The following is a 22,794-nucleotide window of genomic DNA, read 5'->3' as shown; positions in this document are numbered from 1 at the left end:
GACACCAGAATGCCAGCCGTTGACAACACGTTCTGGGTCACTTTATGGTAAAAGATCTGAAAAAATAAAGATTTTTTTCAGGATCTGGGTGGCACTGGCAAGGGGAACATTTCTAGTCCGTTCCTATTGCTTTTGAGAAGGTGCTTTCTTGAACTACTGCAGTTCTTTTGGTGGCAGCATTCCTGCAATGCTATTTGGTAATGAGTTGAAAACACGATGATGCTGGAGGAACTCAGCAGGCCAGGCAGCATCCGTGGAGAAAAGCAGGTGGTCAACGTTTCGGGTCAGAACCCTTCTTCAGGACTGAAGCAAGGAAAAGGGGAAGCCCAATATAAAGGAGGGAAAAGCAGAGCAGTGATGGGTGGACAAAAGAGTGGAGGCGGGGTGGGCCCAAGGTGGTGATAGGTAGATGCAGGTAAGAGATAGTGATAGGCAGGCGCAGGGGAGGAGGCAAGACCAGAGCCTCCGGGGGATGAGTTCCTGGATTTAGAGTCTGCAGTAATGAGGAAACTATGATATGCAGTAATTCCAAGAGAGGGCTGTGTGCAACTTGAGGGGAAAAATTGAGACTGGTATTCCCATTTTACCTGAAAATGTTCTTCCTAAAGATGGAGGTTGGATTTGATGTTGGAGGGTAACTGTGCAGTAATAAGCCAAGGGGAATTGGTCCTGCCTTTTGAATGCAGGAGATGCCAGGCCAATTTTCCACATGTGGGCAGATGCCCCAGTTGCAACTATATTTGGATACTGCATCCAGTTCAGGGCACCCCACAAAAAGAGCACATCAAAGACTACAGAGCAAGTGCAAAGAGGTGTTTGTCAAACAGTACCAGTCATGAAAGACTGTGCATGGAGACACTGGGGAATCTTCAATTACTTTTTGAGTGGAGAAGTTTAAGGGGGAAAGGGTGTTAAATGTCATGGTAAGTAGTAAGGTGAATAAAGGTGAAAAGTAGAACAATCAATAACCAATGACATATTCAAGGTAATTGCCAAAATGCAAGATAAAGAATAATTTTTACTGCTGAGTTGTTACCTCTTAGTCTTACCATTACTATTTTGACTAGGAACCAATCTTGATTCAATGAGACGTCATGAGGACATGCTAGGTGCAGTGCCAGGAATACATTAAATGAGGTGCCTACAAAGTGAGCCGTATGCAGGACTACATGCAAACTAAAGCGGGGGTAACTCAATAAACAAGGGGATGAAAGGTTACTGAATCTGGACAGGAATGCAAAGTGGAGGTTATAATCAGATCAGCCATGATCTTATTAAGTGGCAGAGCAGGCTCAAGGGGTGTGTGACATACAAACAAATGAGTTAGAGGCAGGAGTATGTTCAAAAGCAATGTGTAATAAACAGTTAAACAATTCCACAACAAATGAATCAAATTTGCAATCTTCTGCTTTGTGAGTCCTCAATCTGATCCCATAGCCTTTGCTGCACCACTGCTGTAAGTGAATTGAAGACTGGCCTCTGTAATGGTAGAAACTTACTCTTGCAGTCACAGAATCTGTTCATTGTTTCTGATTGATGGTGGGGAACTCAGCCAAAAAAAACCATTCAATATCAAGAATAGGCGGTTAGACTCACTTGTTGAAGATGGTCAATGCTTGACATTACTGTGGTGCAAATATTATTTGTCACTTATCAGCCCTGGGCTAAATGTAGTGTCACAAACCAGCAACAAAAGAAACACACTATGCATGATTCAGTGTTAAAAACTATTTTATTAATCACTACTTATGATAATATGTAAAATAAAAGTAAAAATGTTAGTATGTTAGAATTCAAAAATGTTAAACCTTGAACGTTAACCCCAAAACTAAACTTGTCGTGTGTGTGTGTGTGACAAAGTCCAAAACTCCCAGTTCCGGAATGGTTCTTAAAGTTCAGTTCCGCAAGCCATAAGGTGAAACATGAGCAAGGGCTTCTTCAACAACCACCGTTGTCTGAAGATAAGATGTAGATGTAGAAAAACATAGAGAGAGTACATACGAAATCCAAATGTTCCACGATGGAACCCAAACGACACTTCAGTGTTTACTCGGTAGTGACTTCCTCACCCCGAAAAGCATCCTAACCGTGGTCGTCCACACACAAATACCTGTTTCCTTCTACAGGTCAGCAACAAAGTGAACTCCACCGGATTACTTCCAACTTCCATACATGGATTTCAGTGGCAAACACAGTTATTGTTTCTCATCCATCGATAGAGAAAACAAGCAGGCTGGTGTCTCTCTCCCTTCTCTCTCTCTCTCCTTCAACCACGTCATTACGTCCTTTATCTTCTATTGACGTAAGCACGCCCCACACACACATACACACACACTCTCTATCTTAAAGGGACTTTCACTGAGTCCGTAACAGTAGTCTTAGTCTTACTGTCATATTTATTTATGTCATAGGAGATCATTTGGCCCATCAGGATCGACAACTCTCAAAGCAATCCCATTTCCCCCAATACATTTTTCCTAAACTACTCTCTCTTCATGCCCTTTAACACTCCCTAATTCTTCAACCATTCATCTACACCAGGAGTAATTTATGGTAGCCAATTAAACTACCAATCAGCACATCTTTGGGAGGAAAGTGGAGCTCCCAGGAGAAACCCACACAGTCACACAAAGGTCAAGATAAAGCCTGTGTCATTGGACTTATGAGACAGCAGCAATACTTACTGAGTTACTGTACTGCCATGTGCCTTGCTGTTTGTAAGCATGAGCTGCTTTATTTTCTAAGGACACTCCCACCTCACGTCTGAAATTTACTTCCTTGATACACATTTGGATCAAGGCTGTAATGAAGTCTGGAGCCTGGTGGTCCTGGTGAAATCCAAACTAGGCATCAGTGAGTGCTGCTTGATAGTACTATTGATGACGGATACCATCATTTTGCTGATGAATGAGAGTAAATTGATTGGGTGGCAATTAGCCAGATCAGATTTGTGCTTTTTTTTGTGAACTAGGTAACTTACCACATTGTTGTATAGATGCCAGTGCTGCAATTGTTCTAGTTCAGCTTGAATAGAGACAATGCTTGGAGTATTATATACAATTCCAGTCTCCTTACCAAAATATCAAGGAAACACAGCAAAGATTGAAGATTCATCAGATTGTTTTCTGGGATGTGGGAATGTCATTTGAGGAGAGATCAAGTAGGCCAGGCCTGCTTTCTCTAGAGCTTTGAAAAATGAGAGGTGACCTCATTGAATCATACAAAATTCTTGGGGTTATTCAAAATTCAATAGGGTAGATGGAGGGAGGTTGTTTTTCCTGAGTAAGGGGACCAGAGCTACAGAAGTCACTCTTCAAATAAAGCATAGGCTACTTGGTAATGAAATAACATGAAATGTCTTCACTCAGAGCTAAATTGCATATCCCTGCTTTTTATGGAATACTCTATATTAGCCTGGTTAAGTACAGCTCCACACCATTTAGAACAGAATAGTCTATTTGACTGGCATCCAGTTCGCCACCCTAAACATTCATGCCCTGCACCAGAGCACTGTGGTTGCAATGTTCTTTCAAACAAGTCTAAATTTTGAAATTTTTAAATTGGTTAATACTTCATCATTATGCACCCATCATTCTCTCCTTCAATTTAAAGTGGTCCATAGAGCTTACTTGTCTAAAGACAAACTATCCCGTTTTTATTCGGATCTCTCTCCTTACTGTGATAAATGCAATAACGGAGAGGCTTCTTTAATTCACATATTATGGACGTGTCAGCGTCTTAAAAAATATTGGACAGAGGTGTTTCAAACTTTTTCTGTGCTTTTTAAAATAAATTTTAAACTTAATCCTTTGACTGCATTATTTGGGATTGTCAGAGAAAAAGATACAACTTTAGAGGCTTCTGATCTACACATTCTGGCTTTTATTTCTCTTATGGCCAGGAGGGCTGTGTTGCTTAAATGGAAAGAAGTTACTCCGCCTACTCATGCTCAATAGTTACGGGACGTTATGTCATACCTGAATCTAGAAAAGATCCATTGCTCAATTTTTGAATCTAGCTTAGGCTTTCAAACCCTGTGGGGACCTTTTTTGAATTATTTTCAAAACCTTTGACTTGGTGACTAAAGTACAGATATTGGCATGGTTCTTCCTTGTCTTTTTTTTAAACCAAACAGCTCTGATTTTTGGTAGTGGGTGTAGATTTTTTTAATAATAAAATTATTCCAATTTTTTCTTTATTAACTATCACATGTGATTATTAGAGTATTGTGATCTCAAGTATGATTTAACACAATGTATTCAGTAGTATTTTTACTCTCTTTTTGATGCAAGTACTCTATTTTTTTTTGTGTGGAATTAATAAAAGTATTGTAAAACGAAAGAAACAAGTCTAAATTTGAACTTGGCCTCCAGAAGTGAAATGTGGGAACATATCCATGGTCCACTGAATGTATGTGATTATAACTTTGACATTTGAATAGTATTTTACAGTAATTATTTTGAAATAAATCTTGCATAAACAGACAAAAAAAGTCAGAGTGATGATTGAAGAACTAGTTAATTTCTTCTGACAGTACAGGAAACAGACAAGCATTGCCAGCAGGAGATCTTGAACCATCTGCATAGGCTACAGATTGTTTTTTGTTTATTCACACACAGCTGAAATAAGCAATTAAGATCCTGGTTGACTATCAAAATAAAGGATAGTAATAGTTTGATAGGCCATAACTTGCTGCCAATAGCAAGCTAGTCTTCCTTATCTTTAACAATGAAGTTTTCTGGATTCCCAATGTCAATTTACTGGTGAGGTCCTGATCTAAAAAGGCAATCCCCTCACAAAACAGCTTAAAAAAAATGTCCACCATGCCTTCTAACTTTGCCAGCTCTCAAAGACTTTGAATGGTTTTAAATGTCCCTAACATTCAGAAACTCAAATGTTTTTAATCAATTAAAAACAAAATCATAAAATATTGAGCATTTTAAAAGTATTTGATATTGAAAGAATTAAAAACATTAAGGCAAAATAATTCAAACAAATTTATTTTAAATAAATTACTCGTACTTGCCCTTCTTCCCTACAGCAGTTCCTCTCCATTCAATGAACAAATATGCTGTTCCTGCACCAGCTCTAACTTGACACGGGTTCAACAACAGACTCCCTGGTGTCACCACTGGCAAAAGAGTCCAGTATTGGAGTACAGCCAGGAAATCGTCAGCACAAGAAAGAATCCAATGCTGAAGTGCAGCCAGAAATTCTCTGTCATGCTTGGCCAGTACTGGAACACACCTTCTAATGTTCCATACCTCCTGATGCTTGTAGAGGATGACTTCAAACAGTTTTGGATAAGACTGGCAGCAATTCCCCACAAGTTCTGGACTAATAAGATTTAAAGAGACTTTAAAAACATCACTAATTGTAAGTTGAAAAGTACTTTTTCCAGATTTTCTTCTAGCACAATGAACTATGATATATGGTTGATTTTCATTTAGTTACATTTACATTTCATAGCTTAATGTGAATTTTAGGTTATGTTCCACAGAGTACCTTTGCACCACACTAATAGAGAAATAACTAAATTCTTACATGCCAAGTTCAGTTAGCCCCACATTGACAAAACTGATAGCTATATAGGGCAGACAGACTGCCGGGAAAAATCAAAAGGATAATGCTGAAGGACTTAATAGGCATGAATAGCAAGACAACATGGAAAACAATAGCACTCGAGTGAGAAATTTAGACAAAATCTGAACTGTACAACCTGTACTGATCTCTATGCATTGTAATTCAGTAGCTTGATATGAGAAAATGTTCAATTCAATGACACATGCTTAGAACAGGATGTACAAGTAAATCTGCAACATTAATTACATTTTGTAAGCCAGTAACATTAAAATTCCAAATACTATAAGCTTAAAGGGTATTTAGGAATAGCAAAATTAATCTATATATACTTCAGTGCAGTATAAAGCTATCAAGATTTAATTATCGGTCCATGCGAAGTTCTCTCAATTATTTTAGATTAGGCATTACGCTGGCAAAGATGCCCTCTCAAACTCCCTGGCTACCCAGGATCAAGCTTTCCACATTACCCTGAGCTGCCACATCTCCTCTGAAGGTTCCTTAAAAAGCTTTAAAGTTTAACATTTAGTTGATCACTAATTATTGCTAAATAAACTTTGATAAACTGTTATAGTTGCTCAGCAATCATTTCTTTCAGAAGTAACGTCAACTCTTATTCATTTCCTATTCTGTATTTGAAGAACAAAAAGGGAGAGCTCCTGGTTGAGAACTCATGGTTTCATTTCAAGTAATTTTTGGATTTATCTATCCCATGCAATTTAGTTTCTTATTCTTCAGTAAACTTCTTCAAGATTTAAAAATCCCAAATTTCTGAAGACTTTTCTAACACCCATCTTCTGGCAACAGGGTTCATTCAGGACTTGTACAAAAGAAAGAGGGCTACACAATTCATCAATTTATTAATGTCCTGTAATTATAAGACATTTAACCAAAATTAAAATTTATTTCATCTATAACTATTTCATCTACCACTAATCTTGGATGTTTTGTGGAATATGTTCCAAAAATCTAAATTAGAATCAAAGTCAATGTAACAGTCATAGTGGTAGATTTCAAACTGTGTGCATAGAATGTGGAAGTATCAGAACAAGATATTTGCCACCAATTTTGGATGTTTTGTGCAAGTTCAGTGGCAGATATCTTGTGCCTGATACCTCCCACAAATTACCTTCACACAGATCAAAATCCATCACTATGTCTGTTACATGGATTTTTTAAAGTAGAACTAGAGGTCCAAACACCAGTCATTGGAACATCCCAATCAGCCATCTTCTCCACCTTCCCCACTGCAAGTCTTTGGTACCTGCTCCTTTCTACTCTACCATTTTATACTCTTCAATTCCCAAGATTTGCTCAGAATTCTAACCAGAAAATAGATTTAATTAACTGTCTTTGTTTAGAAATTGATTAATTGGCTTTCAGGTGTCTGAATGCTTCATCCTGGAAGGCCTTACATAGTGCTCTTGCTGTTAGGCAAAGTTGTGCTCATTTGATTTCTAATGAGTTATCCTGCAGGTGGTCAGTAGAATAAGGGAATTATCAACCCTACTGAAGCAAGAATATGGGGCATGAAATTCAGTTTTGTAAAAATAACCCTGTTACTGAATTTATCTAATAGAACCTCCCACTGTCTATTGACACTAACGAACTAGTTTTGAGTCCATCATGGGACACAGAAATAGCCATGACAACCATCAGGCACCCAACCACACTAATCCCATTTAATTCTTCCCATATTCCCATCAACTCTTCTCCCACATGTTCTCTTCCACCCCCCCCCCCCCCCCCAGATTCTACTGCTCACCTATACACTACGGGCAAGTTAATGGCCAATTCATCTTTCAATCTGCATGTCCCAAAGTTATAGAGTCATACAGCATGAAAACATACCATTCAGCAAAGGGTGCAAGTTGAAATTTTGGGTCAAGACTCTGCATCAGGCCTAGTCGACAACTTGTACCTTTTGCCTCCAAAGATGCAGCTTGACCTACTGAATTTTTCCAGCATTGTGTTTTTAGTTCCAGCATCTGCCATCTCTTGTATCTTGTAAAAGCCATGCTGGCCATCTCTGATTAGTCCCTGCCTTTCCAAGTGATCATTAATCCAGTCCCTCAGAATTTTCTCCAATAACTTCTCTACAGGCTGTTTCCTACTACCCTTCTTGAAAAGGGGACTGCATTTACCATCACTTGGTACCCTCACATAGCCAGTGATTTAAAAATCTCAGTCAGAACCACAGCAATCTCTTCCTTTGCCTTCCAAAGCAGCCCGTGATAAATTTCATTTGGCCATACCAATAATCATCCAGTGAATAAGATTTCTTTTTCTGCAAAGGTCATTATTCCTTATTTGTCATCCATTTAAAGTAAAGCTTGTTGAACCCACTCAACTGATTCTGGTTATGCTTAAGTTGACAGTTAAGATGTTCCATCTATTCCTCAATAACATTCATTGAGCAAATCCCACCTTTAAATTGCTTATACATCTCCCCATATTTTCCTTCCAAATGTGCCAGTTTAAATTTATACACCAGCTCCATGTCTTCCTCACATACAGATCTTATCTAATCACCACATAACTTAGATCAACAAATATCTAGATGTTAGGGAAGGTTATCTGGACAGTTTTGACATTAATAAATCAGAGAACACATGCGAGTTGTCTGTTTTTTTTAATAAAATCTACGATTTTAATTAATCAGGGCTCAGAGCTTTAAGAGAGGATCTAGAACATGGGGATCATTTGCAAATTTCCCCTATGAAAAAAAGTTATTGGAAAAACCCATTTATTATATAAAACAACCAGTCTCTTGACGTTCTCAGATGTCTGCAGCCAACGTCATACAGAAAAACTTAACCATATAGAAGGCACATTTCAATTATTGACAGAATGCAATCATTGTGACAAGTCCACAATTACCCGAGAAGTTGTGTGGGTTTTTTGTTTGAGTGAGGGGGCAACAGATTGTAGAACAGTTTTTCTCCCTTGTGACCTCAAAATTATTTCTTGGCATAAGTGATCTTCATTGCATGTGATGGTGTAATTCTGAATCCCTGTAATGCATCACGTGCAGCCCCGGCTTGTCCTTCATTTTCGAATTCCACAAATGCTATGTCATGGCGGCCTGGCACCAAACGTACTTCTTTGAAACCAGGGAATCTATATAGTAAAAAAAAAGTAAAAGTAATTTAGTACAGATATTGCAAATGTTTTGAACACTAAAGATTGATTTATTATATTAAGTTGATGTGGAGCTAATCAACTTTAAAATTGTACCACTGAATAGGAATCACCAAACAGTTGTTGAATGATGATTCTGTCCACTGCTGTATACCTTTGAGCTCTAAATAGTCAGAAAATGTGAAGATCAAGAGACTGAAGAGGATGGAAAAAGATACACACAATATAAAAATTAACCAAATAATTGAAAGAAAATTTAATTTGGTCCTTATTGACTAACACAATTGGAACAGTTACAACTCAAGAGTCAGCCATTCAGCCCAATGAGACTATATTGGTTCCTACTGGATTAGTCCCATTCTCCTGCTATTTTCCCACTGCCCTGCAAATTCTCTCTGAAGTGCCTATTCAATTTCCTTGAAGTCCCTATTCCCCTGCACACCTTTAGAACTGTGCCATTTAGTCGTTCCTCCTAGTTTTTGCCTAACTGCTTCACTTCACACTTCTGTGTTAAAATTTCATCTGCCACTTGTCTGCCCATTCAGTCAGACATTCCTACGAGTAGTCTGTGGGACAGCTCACCCAACTTAGATGTCACCAGGAAACATACTATGATTGCCTAAATTTGGATTGACTTTGCCATGTTGAATAGACCCTATAGTTTTATTATAACATTCTAATTGTTTTATAAACTAACAGAATTTAAAATGTCTTAAGTGCTTCTATCCCAATGGATTATCAACTTCAGGAATTAAATGATTGCTGTAAACATGCATTTTAAAACCCACATTGAGTGAAGTATGATGCACAATAACTAAGCATGGATCTGACATTCTACTTGGGATAATAATGCTACTATTCTCCAAGGCCCAGACTAATAATCTAGAGATCAAGGCAGAATGTTAAATTCAGTTAAAATAATCTGGAGAAAAAAAAGTAAAGATGGCAATAAATTGCTGTAAGGTCAACACTGTATAAAAGCCACCTCCAAAAGAATCAGACCACCTCCATAAAAACTGCTCTGCCCAGGACCACAAGAAACTGCAGAGAGTTGTGGACACAGCCCAGTGCATTGCGGACACCAGACTCCCCTCCTTGGACTCTGTCTTTATCTCTTGCTGTCTTGGTGAAGCAGCCAGCATAATCAAAGACCCCACCCACTCGGGACATTCTCTCTTCTCTCCTCTTCCATCAGGTAGAAGATACAGGAGCCTGAAGGCATGTACCACCAGACTTAAGGACAGCTTCTACCCCACTGTGATAAGACTATTGAACAGTTCCCTTATACAATGAGATGGACTATGACCTCACGATCTACCTTGTTGTGACCTTGCACCTTATTGCACTGCACTTTCTCTGTAGCTGTGACACTTTACTCTGTACTGTTATTGTTTTTACCTGTATTACATCAATGCACTCAGTACTAACTCAATGTAACTGCACTGTGTAATGAATTGACCTGTACGATCAGCTTGTAAGACAAGCTTTTCACTGTACCTCAGTACAAGTGACAATAATAAACCAATACAATTCCTACACACAAATGCCAGACAATTACCATTTTAACTACAGTCAGATAACCTCCCTTTCTCATTCAATGGAAATACCACAGCAAATTTCCCACTATCAGTATCCATTTACCAGATACTAACTTGGCCAGCCACACAACTCCTGCCACTATAAGACTAGGTACTCTAGGGCAAGTAGGTCAATGCCCAGCTCTCCAAACACTTTCTACCAGTTACAAGAGTCCTGCCAGGAGCCTGATAGAATACTCTCCATTTGCCTGATTGGACGGAATTGATAATATCCAGATCAAAGCAGCCCATCTGATTGGAAGCCCATCCTCCATCTTCAACATTCATCCTCTCTGCCAAAATGGTTGCATTATGTTCCAACTCCAAAATGAACTCCAGCAATTTCACAAGGCTACTTCACCCAATTCTCCACCAAAACCTCTGACCTCAACCACTCACAAGGGTAGGGGCAACCAGTTCATGCAATATCACTATTTGCAAGCGCACCCCCCCCCCGCCCCCCCAAAGAAACAAAAGTCTATGTCTTTAATATATTGGCATTGATAGGTCAAAATTCTGGAACTCCAAACAGACAGCAATATTGGAGCACCTACATCATTAAGATTATAGAAGTTCAAGATGGCAGTTTACTACAATCTTCTCAAAACCAGTGATGGGCATCTTGTTGGCCTTGCCAGCAACAGCCATATCCAATGGAATGAATAAAAGTTTATCAATTTAAGACAAAAGCAGCATGAAAAATAAAATAGAAAAAAATTGCATAAACTCTGTCGTTAATTTAGAATGACCACTTTCATATGGGGTAGCCTTCCTGTTTATTACTGTGGCAATAAACAGTTTTAAAATGAAAAGCCAACCATCAGGGCTGCCCAGTTGATGTACTTTCTTATTTCGATAAAATAGTTTATTGGGAAGTTTAACAATTGGAAAATGCCAACTTTTCTTCTGCAGCTGCTTCTAATACTGATCACAGAAGAGTACTTATGTGTGCATTCCTGGGCAGCTCCATTGAAAACGACAAGAACCTCTAGTTCAAACCAGTTGAACTCGAAGAATGCCGAACCTTACTAAGGTATCCTGTTGGTATGGATTCTATATTCTCAGTTTGCTCTTCAATTTCATAAATGTCCCTAGGTGGAGATTATAGTGCAGCTCATTTTCAATGAAGTTGCTCCAAAATATACCCTCCCCAAGTAAATCTAAGTTACATTTATGTCAATAAAATGGAGATTTGAAAACAAACATTCACATCATTTTCCACAGTAATATACAAAGTCATCTAGGTAATGTTTAAACAAATTTTTTCCCCAATTTCTACTTACTGATTAAACAGCATAGATAACATCATCTCATTGGTCTCTTCAGGCAAATTAGTGAGAAACAGGATATAGTTGGGTGGATTGTCTGGTACCTTTGAGGAAAACAGTATTGAAAACAGTCATTTAAAATATGATTAAAGTAGAAATACACTTTAAGAAATAATACAATTCAGATCAAGAAATGAAATGGATTGGCAAAAAAATATTCAACTTAATGTACTGCTTAGGGAAACTTCTTGAAAGCTAAGGATTTACGGCAAATATGTAATAAGCTTTAATAAGTAAATCTTTAACAGGAGATTTACAGTAGAACAATGAATGTATAATTTACATTAATGATTTTGACGAAAGGACTGTTTTATATCAAAGTTTGGTGACAATTCAAAGAGGGGCAATATTGGACCATATTGTTCACGTCTGACATCGGAATCCCAAAACAGGCTCTATTCAAAACTTGAGGATACGTCTGAAACTTTTGTTAAGAAATGCAACATCCCCAGTGGCTCCTAGGAGCCCATGACTCAACTGTTCAAAGTGAAAGAGGAGCATTGGAATGGAATTGAGAACCTCAAGTTCATGCATTGAGAGCTCAGAGGCCCTAGATACATGCTGGTAAGAGCTCACAAAGTACCCACCCGTGTGCCACATCAGTTACAGCCTGCCTCATTGTTGAGGAGGGAACTGCGGAAAACTTGCCATCTATTTCCAAATGCCTTGTAAGATCAGGATCTAAGTTTATTATCTGCTTGAGGTGCAATTATAACAGATTTTTTTTAAGAAAAGCATACCTGCTGAGCTGCTGAAGAGGTCGTTTGGTTAGAGTTTGCAGTTGCTGTTTGTGTTGTTGCCTAAAATTAAGGAGACTGAGTTGAAACATAGTATGTGAAAAACTTCTAATCCTCCTAACCACCACCCCCTGCCAACAACTTGAAATTGCTTTTCATTTTAATCCAAGCTAAATAACTAATCAAAGCCTACAATTTTAAATACTGCATTTCATCATCAAGCTAAATGGTCTCTTTAACACAATCCCCAAAACAATGGATTGACATGATAAATCATGACCAGTGTTTAATATTTACAATTTTTTAAAGATTTTAAATCATCTGGTGCAGGTTTTGTTTTAAGCATCATAAAAGGATTAAGTATATCAAGAGAACGTCCTGGCAGCAATAAGGTTTACGTAAAAAGGCACAATGGTCCACACCCCCTTGAACAAGGGGGCATAATTTATCAGTACTGAAACAAATTTTAAAATCAAAATAAGCCTTAATTAAACTGTTAAGAGTTTTTTTAATCTCATGAATAAAGATACTGTCACAATTGGTGATTAATATGGTAAACTTCCAAATGTTTTTATGCAGCATAGCAGAGGACACATTTACTACAAGGTCACAACCAATTCAAACAAACAATAGATGATGGTTATTCCAAAGTCATGGCACGCATCAACTCCAGGTTGGTCATGGCACGCATCAACTCCAGCCTACCAGACAACCTGGACCCATTGCAATTCGCCTATCGGCGAAACAGGTCTACAGCAGATGCCATCTCCCTGGCCCTACACTCAGCTCTAGAGCATCTGGACAGTAAAGACACATACGTTAGACTATTGTTTATTGACTACAGTTCTGCCTTCAATACAATAATTCCAAGCAAGCTTGTCACCAAACTCCGAGACCTAGGACTCAACACCTCCCTCTGTAACTGGATCCTTGACTTTCTAACAAACAGACCACAATCAGTGAGGATAGGCAGCAATACCTCCGGCATGATTATTCTCAACACTGGTGCCCCACAAGGCTGCGTCCTCAGCCCTCTACTCCCTATACACTCATGACTGTGTGGCCAGATTCTGCTCTAACTCCATCTACAAGTTTGCAGATGATACCACCGTTGTAGGCCATATCACAAACAGCAATGAGTCAGAGTACAGGAAGGAGATAGAGAGCTTAGTGGAATGGTGTCATGACAACAACCTTTCCCTCAATGTCAACAAAACTAAAGAGCTGGTCATTGACTTCAGGAAAAGGGGTGGTGTACATGCACCTGTCTACATCAATGGTACTGAGGTCGAGAGGTTTGACAGCTTCAAGTTCCTGGGAGTGAACATCACCAACAGCCTGTCCTGGTCAAATCACGTAGATGCCACGGCCAATAAAGCTCATCAGCGCCTCTACTTCCTCAGGAGGCTAAAGGAATTTGGTTTGTCCCCTTTGACTCTCACCAACTTTTACCAATGCACCAAAGAAGGCATCCTATCTGGATGTATCACAGCTTGGTACGGCAACTGCTCTGCCCAAGACCACAAGAAGCTGCAGAGAGTTGTGGACATAGCCCAGCGCATCACAGACACCAGCCTCCCCTCCTTGGACTCTGTCTTTACCTCTCGTTGTCTTGGTGAAGCAGCCAGCATAATCAAAGACCCCACCCACCCGGGACATTCTCTCTTCTTTCCTCTTCCATCAGGTAGAAGATACAGGAGCCTGAGGGCACGTACCACTAGAGTTAAGGACAGCTTCTACCCCACTGTGATAAGACTATTGAACAGTTCCCTTATACAATGAGATGGACTATGACCTCACGATCTACCTTGTTGTGACCTTGCACCTTATTGCACTGCACTTTCTCTGTAGCTGTGACACTTTACTCTGTACTGTTATTGTTTTTACCTGTACTACATCAATGCACTCAGTACTAACTCAATGTAACTGCACTGTGTAATGAATTGACCTGTACGATCAGCTTGTAAGACAAGCTTTTCACTGTACCTCGGTACAAGTGACAATAATAAACCAATACCAAAGTGTTATATCCCCTACCCTGCAAAGAGAGTTCTTTTGTAAGCAAAGGGTTTAGGGAACATGCATTTCTTGCAACTCCAGAAAAGCCATCAGCTGCCTAACCTAAACAATTTGTATGTTCTGAATATACCTTTCAGGGTACAATATGAAATAAAGACCATTCTGTTGCAAGTTTTTTTTCTGATAAACAAATCAAAAAACTGCAGATGCTGAAAATCTGAAATAAAAAAATGCTGGAAACACTCAACAGGTCAGGCAGCATCTGTAGCAACAGTACTGTCTCTCTTTCCACAAATGCTGCCCGACTTGCTGAGTGTTTCCAGCATTTTCTGTTTTTAGTGCAAGTTTTCTATACTGATGTAATCAGTGAAAATACTTTACTTCACAACTATGAATTCTAACTAAAAGGTTCAAATTTAAACAGCAGCCTTGCAGTATTATTGTTTCCTTCTCAGACACAAAATACATTAGTACTCGTCATTGCTTTTTCAGATGTTTTGTTGACAGGCTTTTCTAGATGTGCCATAAACAAGTCACAAAGACAGTTACTGCCAAATCACACCATCCCATAAATTAAAAGTCAAAAGCAAACAAAGTGAATTTTCAAAAAAGTTGCTGGAAATAAGGCAAGTCTTTACCTGATTAGCTTTTTTGTTTGCAGCTACCTGTTCTTGCGTTTTGGCCTTTTTCTTTTCTTTCTTCTTTTCTTTATCTGCAAAGGTGCCCCTCATTTTTGATACAAGATCGGAGTCAGTCTTTGCATACTGAATGCGCTGAGGAAAATGCAATTGAATATGCATGTTTCAGTAAATGTACCATTGTGAGATAAAGGTAAAATGAAAATTTTATGAATATTCGTTAGGCTTTGTTCCTCATGGGATGAATTTATTGTTCACCTAAATCAGTATTTTATTTATAAATAATTTTCCCTACCCACCAGACAATTAAAACACTAACAGATCTACACTAACCTGGGAATCAACAAGGATTCAATAAAGTATGTCAGATTTAAGTTGAGGTTCCCCAGAGTTGCAACAGTAGAGAGATTTTGTTAAAAATGCAAAATATACTTCGTTTATATTAAAGTCTTTCCTTCATAAAACAAAAGCTATTTGAAAGAAAGCAGACAAACCATAAATGAATATTAAATTTTGTTAAAAACATTTTTCCCCCCATTTTCCATCAGCAAAATAACTAAAATAATTAAATACTGACAGTTAGGCTAGTGTGTCAAAATAAGCATATTAAATTGCTAATAAATTTTACACTATTAATCTCATCCAAAACGTGAGTGTACCTTATCACCGTCTTCTCAAAGGGAATTAAGGATTAATGTTAAATGCTGTTTTTTTTCAGACACAGATTATGTGCATAAAACACACTAAACTATTAACTTCAACTCTTCGATTGAGTTACTTCTTTGCCACACAGTTTTTTTTTAAAACCCTATTAATCTTTCTGTGCTGAAATTAAATTCTTTGCCTCATTACTTGCATCAGGTATAGGGCATAGGGAGGATGTACAAAAAACAAATCGAAATTATTACACTCCATATTTAAGTCTTTATACTTTAACAATGAACTCAAAGCAAGTAACAATGCTCCGCAGCAAGAAGCTAATCTTTCTTAATTTATTACAAGCTAGAAAAAAAATGATTGAACAGTTTCACAATAATCAAACATACAAATCAGCTACCCAGATGAAGTGTTGAACTCTTTACTAAATCTGCTTGAACTAAGTTCTGAATCTGTGTTTTAAAGTTATTTAGCTATTAAGGCAATTATTTACAGCTGGTCATATATCACTGTAACATCTCCTATTCTGGTCACATTACAATGAGCCCCTTAGCGAAACTAGTGTACAAAAAGCCTGGCCACCTACTGCAAATGCACGATTCATTAAATTTGAAAACATTACCATGCCGGTTAATAAAATAATGTACTTGGGACAATAGACCTGTCTCATCACAATTGTTTAGGAGAATCTGCTACAAGCCACTGGTTTGTGCTCTACCCACAAAATGGGGGAAAACAGGAGAACTGGCAAATAGAGTGGAAACCACTCAAAGATCAAGATTAACATGTCACAATAGTATTTTCTTAACCTCTTAATGGATAAGAGTCCAAACCCATATTAAATGCTGAGAAATGTCAAGTGATGATCCTAGGGGAAGCTAGTTACGAGATTTCAATTACAATGAAAACTTAACTACAAAGCTACAAACCTTGTGCTAGTAAATGGGATTAGTATGGATGGGAACTTGATGGTCAGTATGAATAGGGTGGCAAAGGGTTCATTTCTGTGCTGTATGACTAGCATACTCATTTTACATTTTTATGCACGTCTTTAACTTACCATAGGTTTGCCATAAAATGGAAATCCTTGTAATTGTCGTAAAGCACTCGTAGCACAGGTTATCTCTTTAAAAATTACAAAAGCTTGTCCTCTCATTTTCATAGTCTTTAAAGCTACAATATCAATAATTTGACCAAACTGAGAAAACAGGGCATATAATGCTCTCTTCAACTCTACAGAGAAAAACAAAAGCAAATGTTAATTTTATATTCATCCCTTTTGTAAATGAAGGCAGAAAATAATTTTTCCATCATAAAATAACCAAGACTGATCAATGTTATTTGATCAGAAAATTGCCATTTTTAAATTGCGTACACATTTCAAAAACATACTATTTTACTGATTTCATTGTATCAGCATATATAACACACTATTACCAAAATACATTTAGGCCTGTAAGTCATCAACATAATTACGCTTTTCCTATCACTATACATTTAGTAATATGCTTCAATAATGTTTTTTCTGCAAGAGCAACACCACTGGAAATAAACTACTTAAATAATCCACACCAAGTGTCCCATCAGCAAATTACAACAAAAGAAAACAAAACTGGATTACCATTTCTCATTATTAGTAACTGCAAAATAAATATTCATCTAGCAAGCATGTATTAATTAACATAAACACCAATAAGGAATGATTCATCAGTAAATGAGTCCAGAGCATGGGCCCAAGACTTGGACACAATAGCTAGAATGTTTTGCAGCCTAACAGGCACTCAATAGCTTGAGTTTATACCATATCATTTACTTAGAAAAATGCACTTTACATGGAATCTACTACTTTTCCTCTTAAGGCCGAGGGAAAACTATGAAGTGTCGATCTAAAACTAAAAAAAACCGCAGTGCCAAAGTGCTGGAGGAGGAAATTCTCAAATGTGGGGCTGAGGTAGCTTTAAGGAGCTAAAATAATGTTCGAATCAGGGAAATGGGAGTCGAGGGTTTATGGCAATAATTCTGGGACTTTGGCTGGAACATTTTGGCTATGAGATAGAAATACGAATAAAACAAATCTCATTTCACTGTCCCTTTATTAAATATCAGAATAAACCCATCTGAGAAATCCTTAACTTCTACTCCTGCACTATTCAGAAACTTTCAGTACTTTCAATTGTGGTGCCAAGTTCATGGAATGGTCTCTGATCTTATAACAGTGGTCTGACTAAAGGTCTTAAATCTGAAATGCAACTCTGATCTCTCCACAAATACTGCCTGTCCTGCTCAATATTTGCAGATTTTCTATTTCGTTTTAGATTTCTGGCATTTGCAGCATCTTCCTTGTTCTTATTAATATCACTCGAGCTTCCCAACGATTGTTGATAGGATCCCCTGGATCCTCCAAGGCAGAAATAAATATACTTAGGAGGTAAAGTCCAATGGCAACAATCCATACCATTCAGAGAAAAAAAGGCAAGTGACTTTTTAAAATGCCAGCTGTTCACACCTTACTCTTAATGAAGAAACATTTCCTACTCAAGTTAGACAGCACAGTGGTGCAGCACGTAAACCTTCTACCAACTCCAGCAACCCTGGTTCAATCCTGACCTTCAGTAGCGTGTACAGCATTTGTTCAATTTCCCTGTGACTACATGGGTTTCCCCAGGTGCTGTGTTTACTTTCCTACATCTGAATCAGGTACTCATTGATAGATTAATTGGCCACCTGTAAATTACCCACCTGTAAATTGCCCCTGGTATCAATGAGTAAATGGGATTTACACAGTCAAATGGGATTGATGGGATTGTTCCAAGAGCCAGCATAGACCATGGGCTGAATGGCCTCATGTCACGGGGAAGTAAGAAACTGGACACGTTTTCTCATCAACTCCCAATGTCACTTTCAAGAACAGAACCATGAGATTGTTGCCAACTCCACAGATGGGCCAGAAAGAGAATACGTTGGGCTCTCAGGGGTAGCAAATACAAAGTGACTAATGCACCCAAGCCCATTATCCAGACATGGCCCACATGATAGCCTTACAGCCAACATCATCTATATTGTACTATAACAAAATTCATTGCCAGCAATTGGATTCAACATTGTTTGCAAACAATCTACTCTGTTAACAAAATTTCAAATTAGATTACTGTCATGTAATCGATGTTATGAAAAAACAAGTTCAAAATAAAACCTCATCCTAGAATATTTAATTTTATTATCTGAGCTTACTGGGCATTAGACACTCAACCATCTTCCATCACACATTCACCACCACCATCCACCCCCCCCGCCACCCCCCACCATTCCCAACAATTTGAACAGCAATTGTTTAATAAAGCATTGAATATGGAATTGTAACCTTGTTTCTAAAATATAAGACAATGTTTACTGAAGGTACAAAGTCCAAAATCTGGCATCTCCGGGACTAGACCTAGACTATGCTGGATTTCAGATTTTCCTGAATTTCTGACAAAATGAAAATCAGTTTAAAAAGATTTTTTTTTGCCCTTATCAAATATTCTTCCTGTTATCTGCTTCCAAAGCATAGTTGGGCACTTCGGACTGTCAGGTCAACTCAGCATGGAATTTAAAGCAGCACGCCATCATTAACAAGGTGATGAGAGGGCCTAGTTGAACTTCCAGAAATACCCAGCTTTCAAACAAGTTGAGTTTTGTATCCACTTTACTCTCCTTCATGAATGCAATTGATCATATCTATTCTTTGTAATTTGATGGTTGTAGTCATGAGAATGAAGAAAGCAGGGTTTAAACCATCTTTTATTCTGAAATGACGGGGGGGGGTAAGGTGTCAAATGGTTTGAATCCTGCTTTCTTCTCTATTCCATTGACAAAATCCACAGAATTATAAAGAATAATAAAAATCTGTTTTTAATAAAATACTCCCACAACTTAAGTATATAGAGAATTTCAGGATTTTTGTTTTGTTGTAGCTTTTTAAATACATTCAACAAAAATAGCAAATGAGATCCTTTGTTCATTTGATCCTGGTCCACAAAACTTACTGGTCCTCCCTACAGTTTTCAATAGTTAACCACACTATCTCCACTACTGCCTATGCACTGTTATTCAGCTTTAAGTAATAAATCACAGAAACAGCTGCCATTTCTCATTTATATTCTGACCCTTATTGACATTACCCTCAGATACATTTTTCCTTTCAACACCACCAATTTTAATCAACTGTGTTTTAATATATAAACATAATGCAAGAGGCCAAGTTGTCAAATGGTTACTTTACAATGTGGTCATATAATTGGCAATTTCTCAGCTTCATTGCAGAAGTAATGAGAAGAAGAGTTTGGCTCCTAGGGAAAAAAAACTAAGCAGGACTGTAAATAGTATCCCCTGTAACTACCTCATGATCTTAACTCATTTTTGATATGCAAATCATTCAACCACAAATAATACAGATACATGCAAGCAAGTTATACTGTCAAGAAAATTTCATGACCACTTACCTTCTTTTTTAACTTTATCATTGATATTGTTAATATAAATTGTTTGATTAGGTCGGATATCCATTGCTTTTGTCTTCAAGTTAATTCAAATCTTAGGTTTAAAAAGAAATTTTATTAAAATTAGAAGGCTACTACATGGACCAGGAGAAAAAGATTTAAAATTTTGGGCAAAAGACACAATAAAATTGTGAAGCATTTATGACCTAGTATCACTGTAACTGTGGTGGAAACAGGATCAGTGCCTTCCTTAACAGCTTAGCCCCACCCTTAGATATTCCTTTTGTCCTATCCATTCCTTCTGCAATTTAAAGCTACCTTGTCTCTTTTCTTTCCCAATTCTGACAAAGGGTCTTCGACCTGAAATGTTAACTGTTTCTTTTTCCAAATTGCTGCCTAACATGCCCAGTGTTTCATGCATCTGCAGTTTTTTGTTATTTTCCACTCATTTAAGGAAGAACTTAACTTTTGGCAGATGTAATACTTGACAATTTCAGATAATCAGCCAATCTAGCCTTGTATCTAATTCCAGCATTCACTGTTTATTCCTTTTTAAAGTCTCTTCTGGCAATATTACATTACTCATCTTCTGTTCACATTCACTCTTTTGTTATTCACTAAACTTTACCACTAGCCAACTCCATCATCCTTTCAGCACTTCACCTCGCCTGGACAAAATTCCTGTGGGCCTTGACAGGTCAAAACAAAGTTAAAGTTTCCTCTGGCTAGGGTGTCCAGCATCAGAGGGTCACTGTCTTGAAATATGGGCAGCCATTCTCAACCACCCAAATGGTGGCAAATCTTTGGGATTCACTGCCCAAGAGAGCTGTGAAGGCTCAGTCACTAAGTATATTCAAGAGAGCATCTAAAAAGTTATTGATCTCTGGGGGTATCAAGGGATATGGGATTTGTTCAGGAAGTGGTAATGAAGCAAAAGATTAGCCACAATGTTAAATGGCAGAACAGACTCTTCAACCTATCACAGACCTTTCCGTTCTCCCTCTCCCCCCTCCCACTTTTCTCTGAAACTTAAAACTTATGTTATCTCAAATTTTCCAAGTTCTGATGAAGATTATCAACCTAAAAAACATTAACTGTTTCCCTCTCTCCACAGACATTGTCTATCTTACTGAGTATTTGCAGCATTTTCAATTAGAACGTAAGAAAATAGAAGGCCAAGCCATTCAATATGATCATGGGTAAGCTGTTCCAGGTCTCAACTTCTGTGTCTGGTCCCCAGAGCCTTCAATCGTCTGATCTTTCAAAGGTGTATCTATTTCCACTTTAAATGTCCTCATTGAACTAGCGTCCACAACCCTCCAAGGAGGCAGTTCCAGAGATTCACCCTCTGCAAGAAGTTGCAACTCACTTTAAATTTAAATGATCGCCCCTAATCCTTAAACAGTGTTCCTTGTTCAAGACTCCCAAACCAGTGGAAACATCTCAACATCTACTCCGTCATGCCCCCTTTGAATTTTATATTTCAATAAGATCGGCACTCATCCTCCCAAAGAATATGGATCTGACTTCTTCATCCGCTCACGACAGGTCAACCCTCCCTTCCGAGGAATTAGCCGAGTAAATCTCTTTTCGACTGCCTCCAATGTCATTGTTCTGTTTGATGCCGAAGTTTCAGAGCGGCCTGCACCAGGTCCTCAGGGGAAGCTGCTCGACCTGACCGGACCCGGGGTGGGGTGTGGAGGAGAGAAGGGGTGGTGAGGGGGAGAGGAGGGGGAGAGGAGGGGGAGAGGAGGGGGAGAGGAGGGGTGGTGAGGGGGAGAGGAGGGGTGGTGAGGGGGAGAGGAGGGGAGAAACTGCCCGAGACGCGGCCGGACCAGGGAGTGAGGGGAAGCTGCCCGGTGAGACCGGACGCTGAAGTCGGACGTCGCCGCGCCTCCGACACACGGAGCCCCCGCTTTCCCCGTTACCGGGTTACCAGGCCTGAGCCCGACTCTGGCTCAGGACAGCACACAAGATGAACACGTCCGACTTAGCAGGCAGCTGTGCCCGGGGCTCACACAACAACCCTTCCCCTGACCTGGCCTGGCCGAGCCCCGAGTCCCCATCCCCATCGACAACCCACCGTTTCTCGATCCTTCCTCGCTCCGCGCGGCGCGGACAACCCAACAGGAGCGGCGCGGTTCTGTGACGTATCCGCTCGCCCAAGTCTACTGACGACATCAAACTGCTCAAAGCTCTGCGCCCCCGATCAGTTTCGGAAGGTAAAACGCCGATTAAATCGTTTTGTATTTGTATCTATTCTAATATCGCCCCAGTACCACCGCTAACCATCTGGGTTAAATCCACTGGGTGGGACAGGTCAAACACAAGCAACTGGAGGAGGCCATTTAGCCGCACGAACTTGTGCCACCGTTCAACAAGATCATGGCTGATCTACTCCTCACTCCCCCATCCCACCCTCACTCCCCCCTCTTCCCTCCCCCACCCCTACCCCTCTCCCACTCCCCACTCCTCTCCCCCACCCCTTACCCCTCCCCCACACCCCCTCCGCCATACCACCCTCACTCCCCCTCTCCCCCACCCCTCCCCCACTCCACTCCTCTCCTTCACCCCTCCCCCACTCCCTCACCCCCATCACTCCCCTCACCTCCTCTCCCCCACACCCCCTCCCCTCCGCC

General features: G+C 39.2%; 2 protein-coding genes across 3 annotated transcripts in view; one reads left to right on the top strand and one right to left on the bottom strand.

Moving 5' to 3' along the window:
- Positions 1-4,984: 4,984 nt before the first annotated feature.
- snrpb2 (small nuclear ribonucleoprotein polypeptide B2) lies at positions 4,985-22,498 on the bottom strand. The gene is made up of 7 exons (XM_052030299.1): positions 22,239-22,498; positions 20,159-20,249; positions 16,738-16,910; positions 15,021-15,155; positions 12,367-12,426; positions 11,582-11,670; positions 4,985-8,700 (listed from the first exon to the last, which is right to left on the bottom strand). The coding sequence occupies exons 2-7, from the start codon at positions 20,220-20,222 to the stop codon at positions 8,541-8,543; spliced, it is 681 nt and encodes a 226-aa protein (XP_051886259.1). The 5' UTR covers positions 20,223-20,249; positions 22,239-22,498; the 3' UTR covers positions 4,985-8,540.
- Positions 22,274-22,794, top strand: part of LOC127578361 (bcl-2 homologous antagonist/killer-like) — an 81,561-nt gene continuing 81,040 nt past the window's right edge. The window contains exon 1 of one of the 2 annotated variants that reach the window (XM_052030303.1): positions 22,274-22,377. The gene's annotated coding sequence lies outside the window, so the exon portion shown is untranslated. The remainder of the gene's footprint in view (positions 22,378-22,794) is intronic. The other variant, XM_052030302.1, reaches the window with a different exon arrangement.

The sequence above is a fragment of the Pristis pectinata genome, chromosome 15 (assembly GCF_009764475.1).
Source record: "Pristis pectinata isolate sPriPec2 chromosome 15, sPriPec2.1.pri, whole genome shotgun sequence".
In the NCBI taxonomy this organism is placed as follows: domain Eukaryota; kingdom Metazoa; phylum Chordata; class Chondrichthyes; order Rhinopristiformes; family Pristidae; genus Pristis; species Pristis pectinata.
The sequence above is the reverse complement of the archived record's forward strand: the minus strand, read 5'-3'. Positions and strand labels throughout refer to the sequence as shown.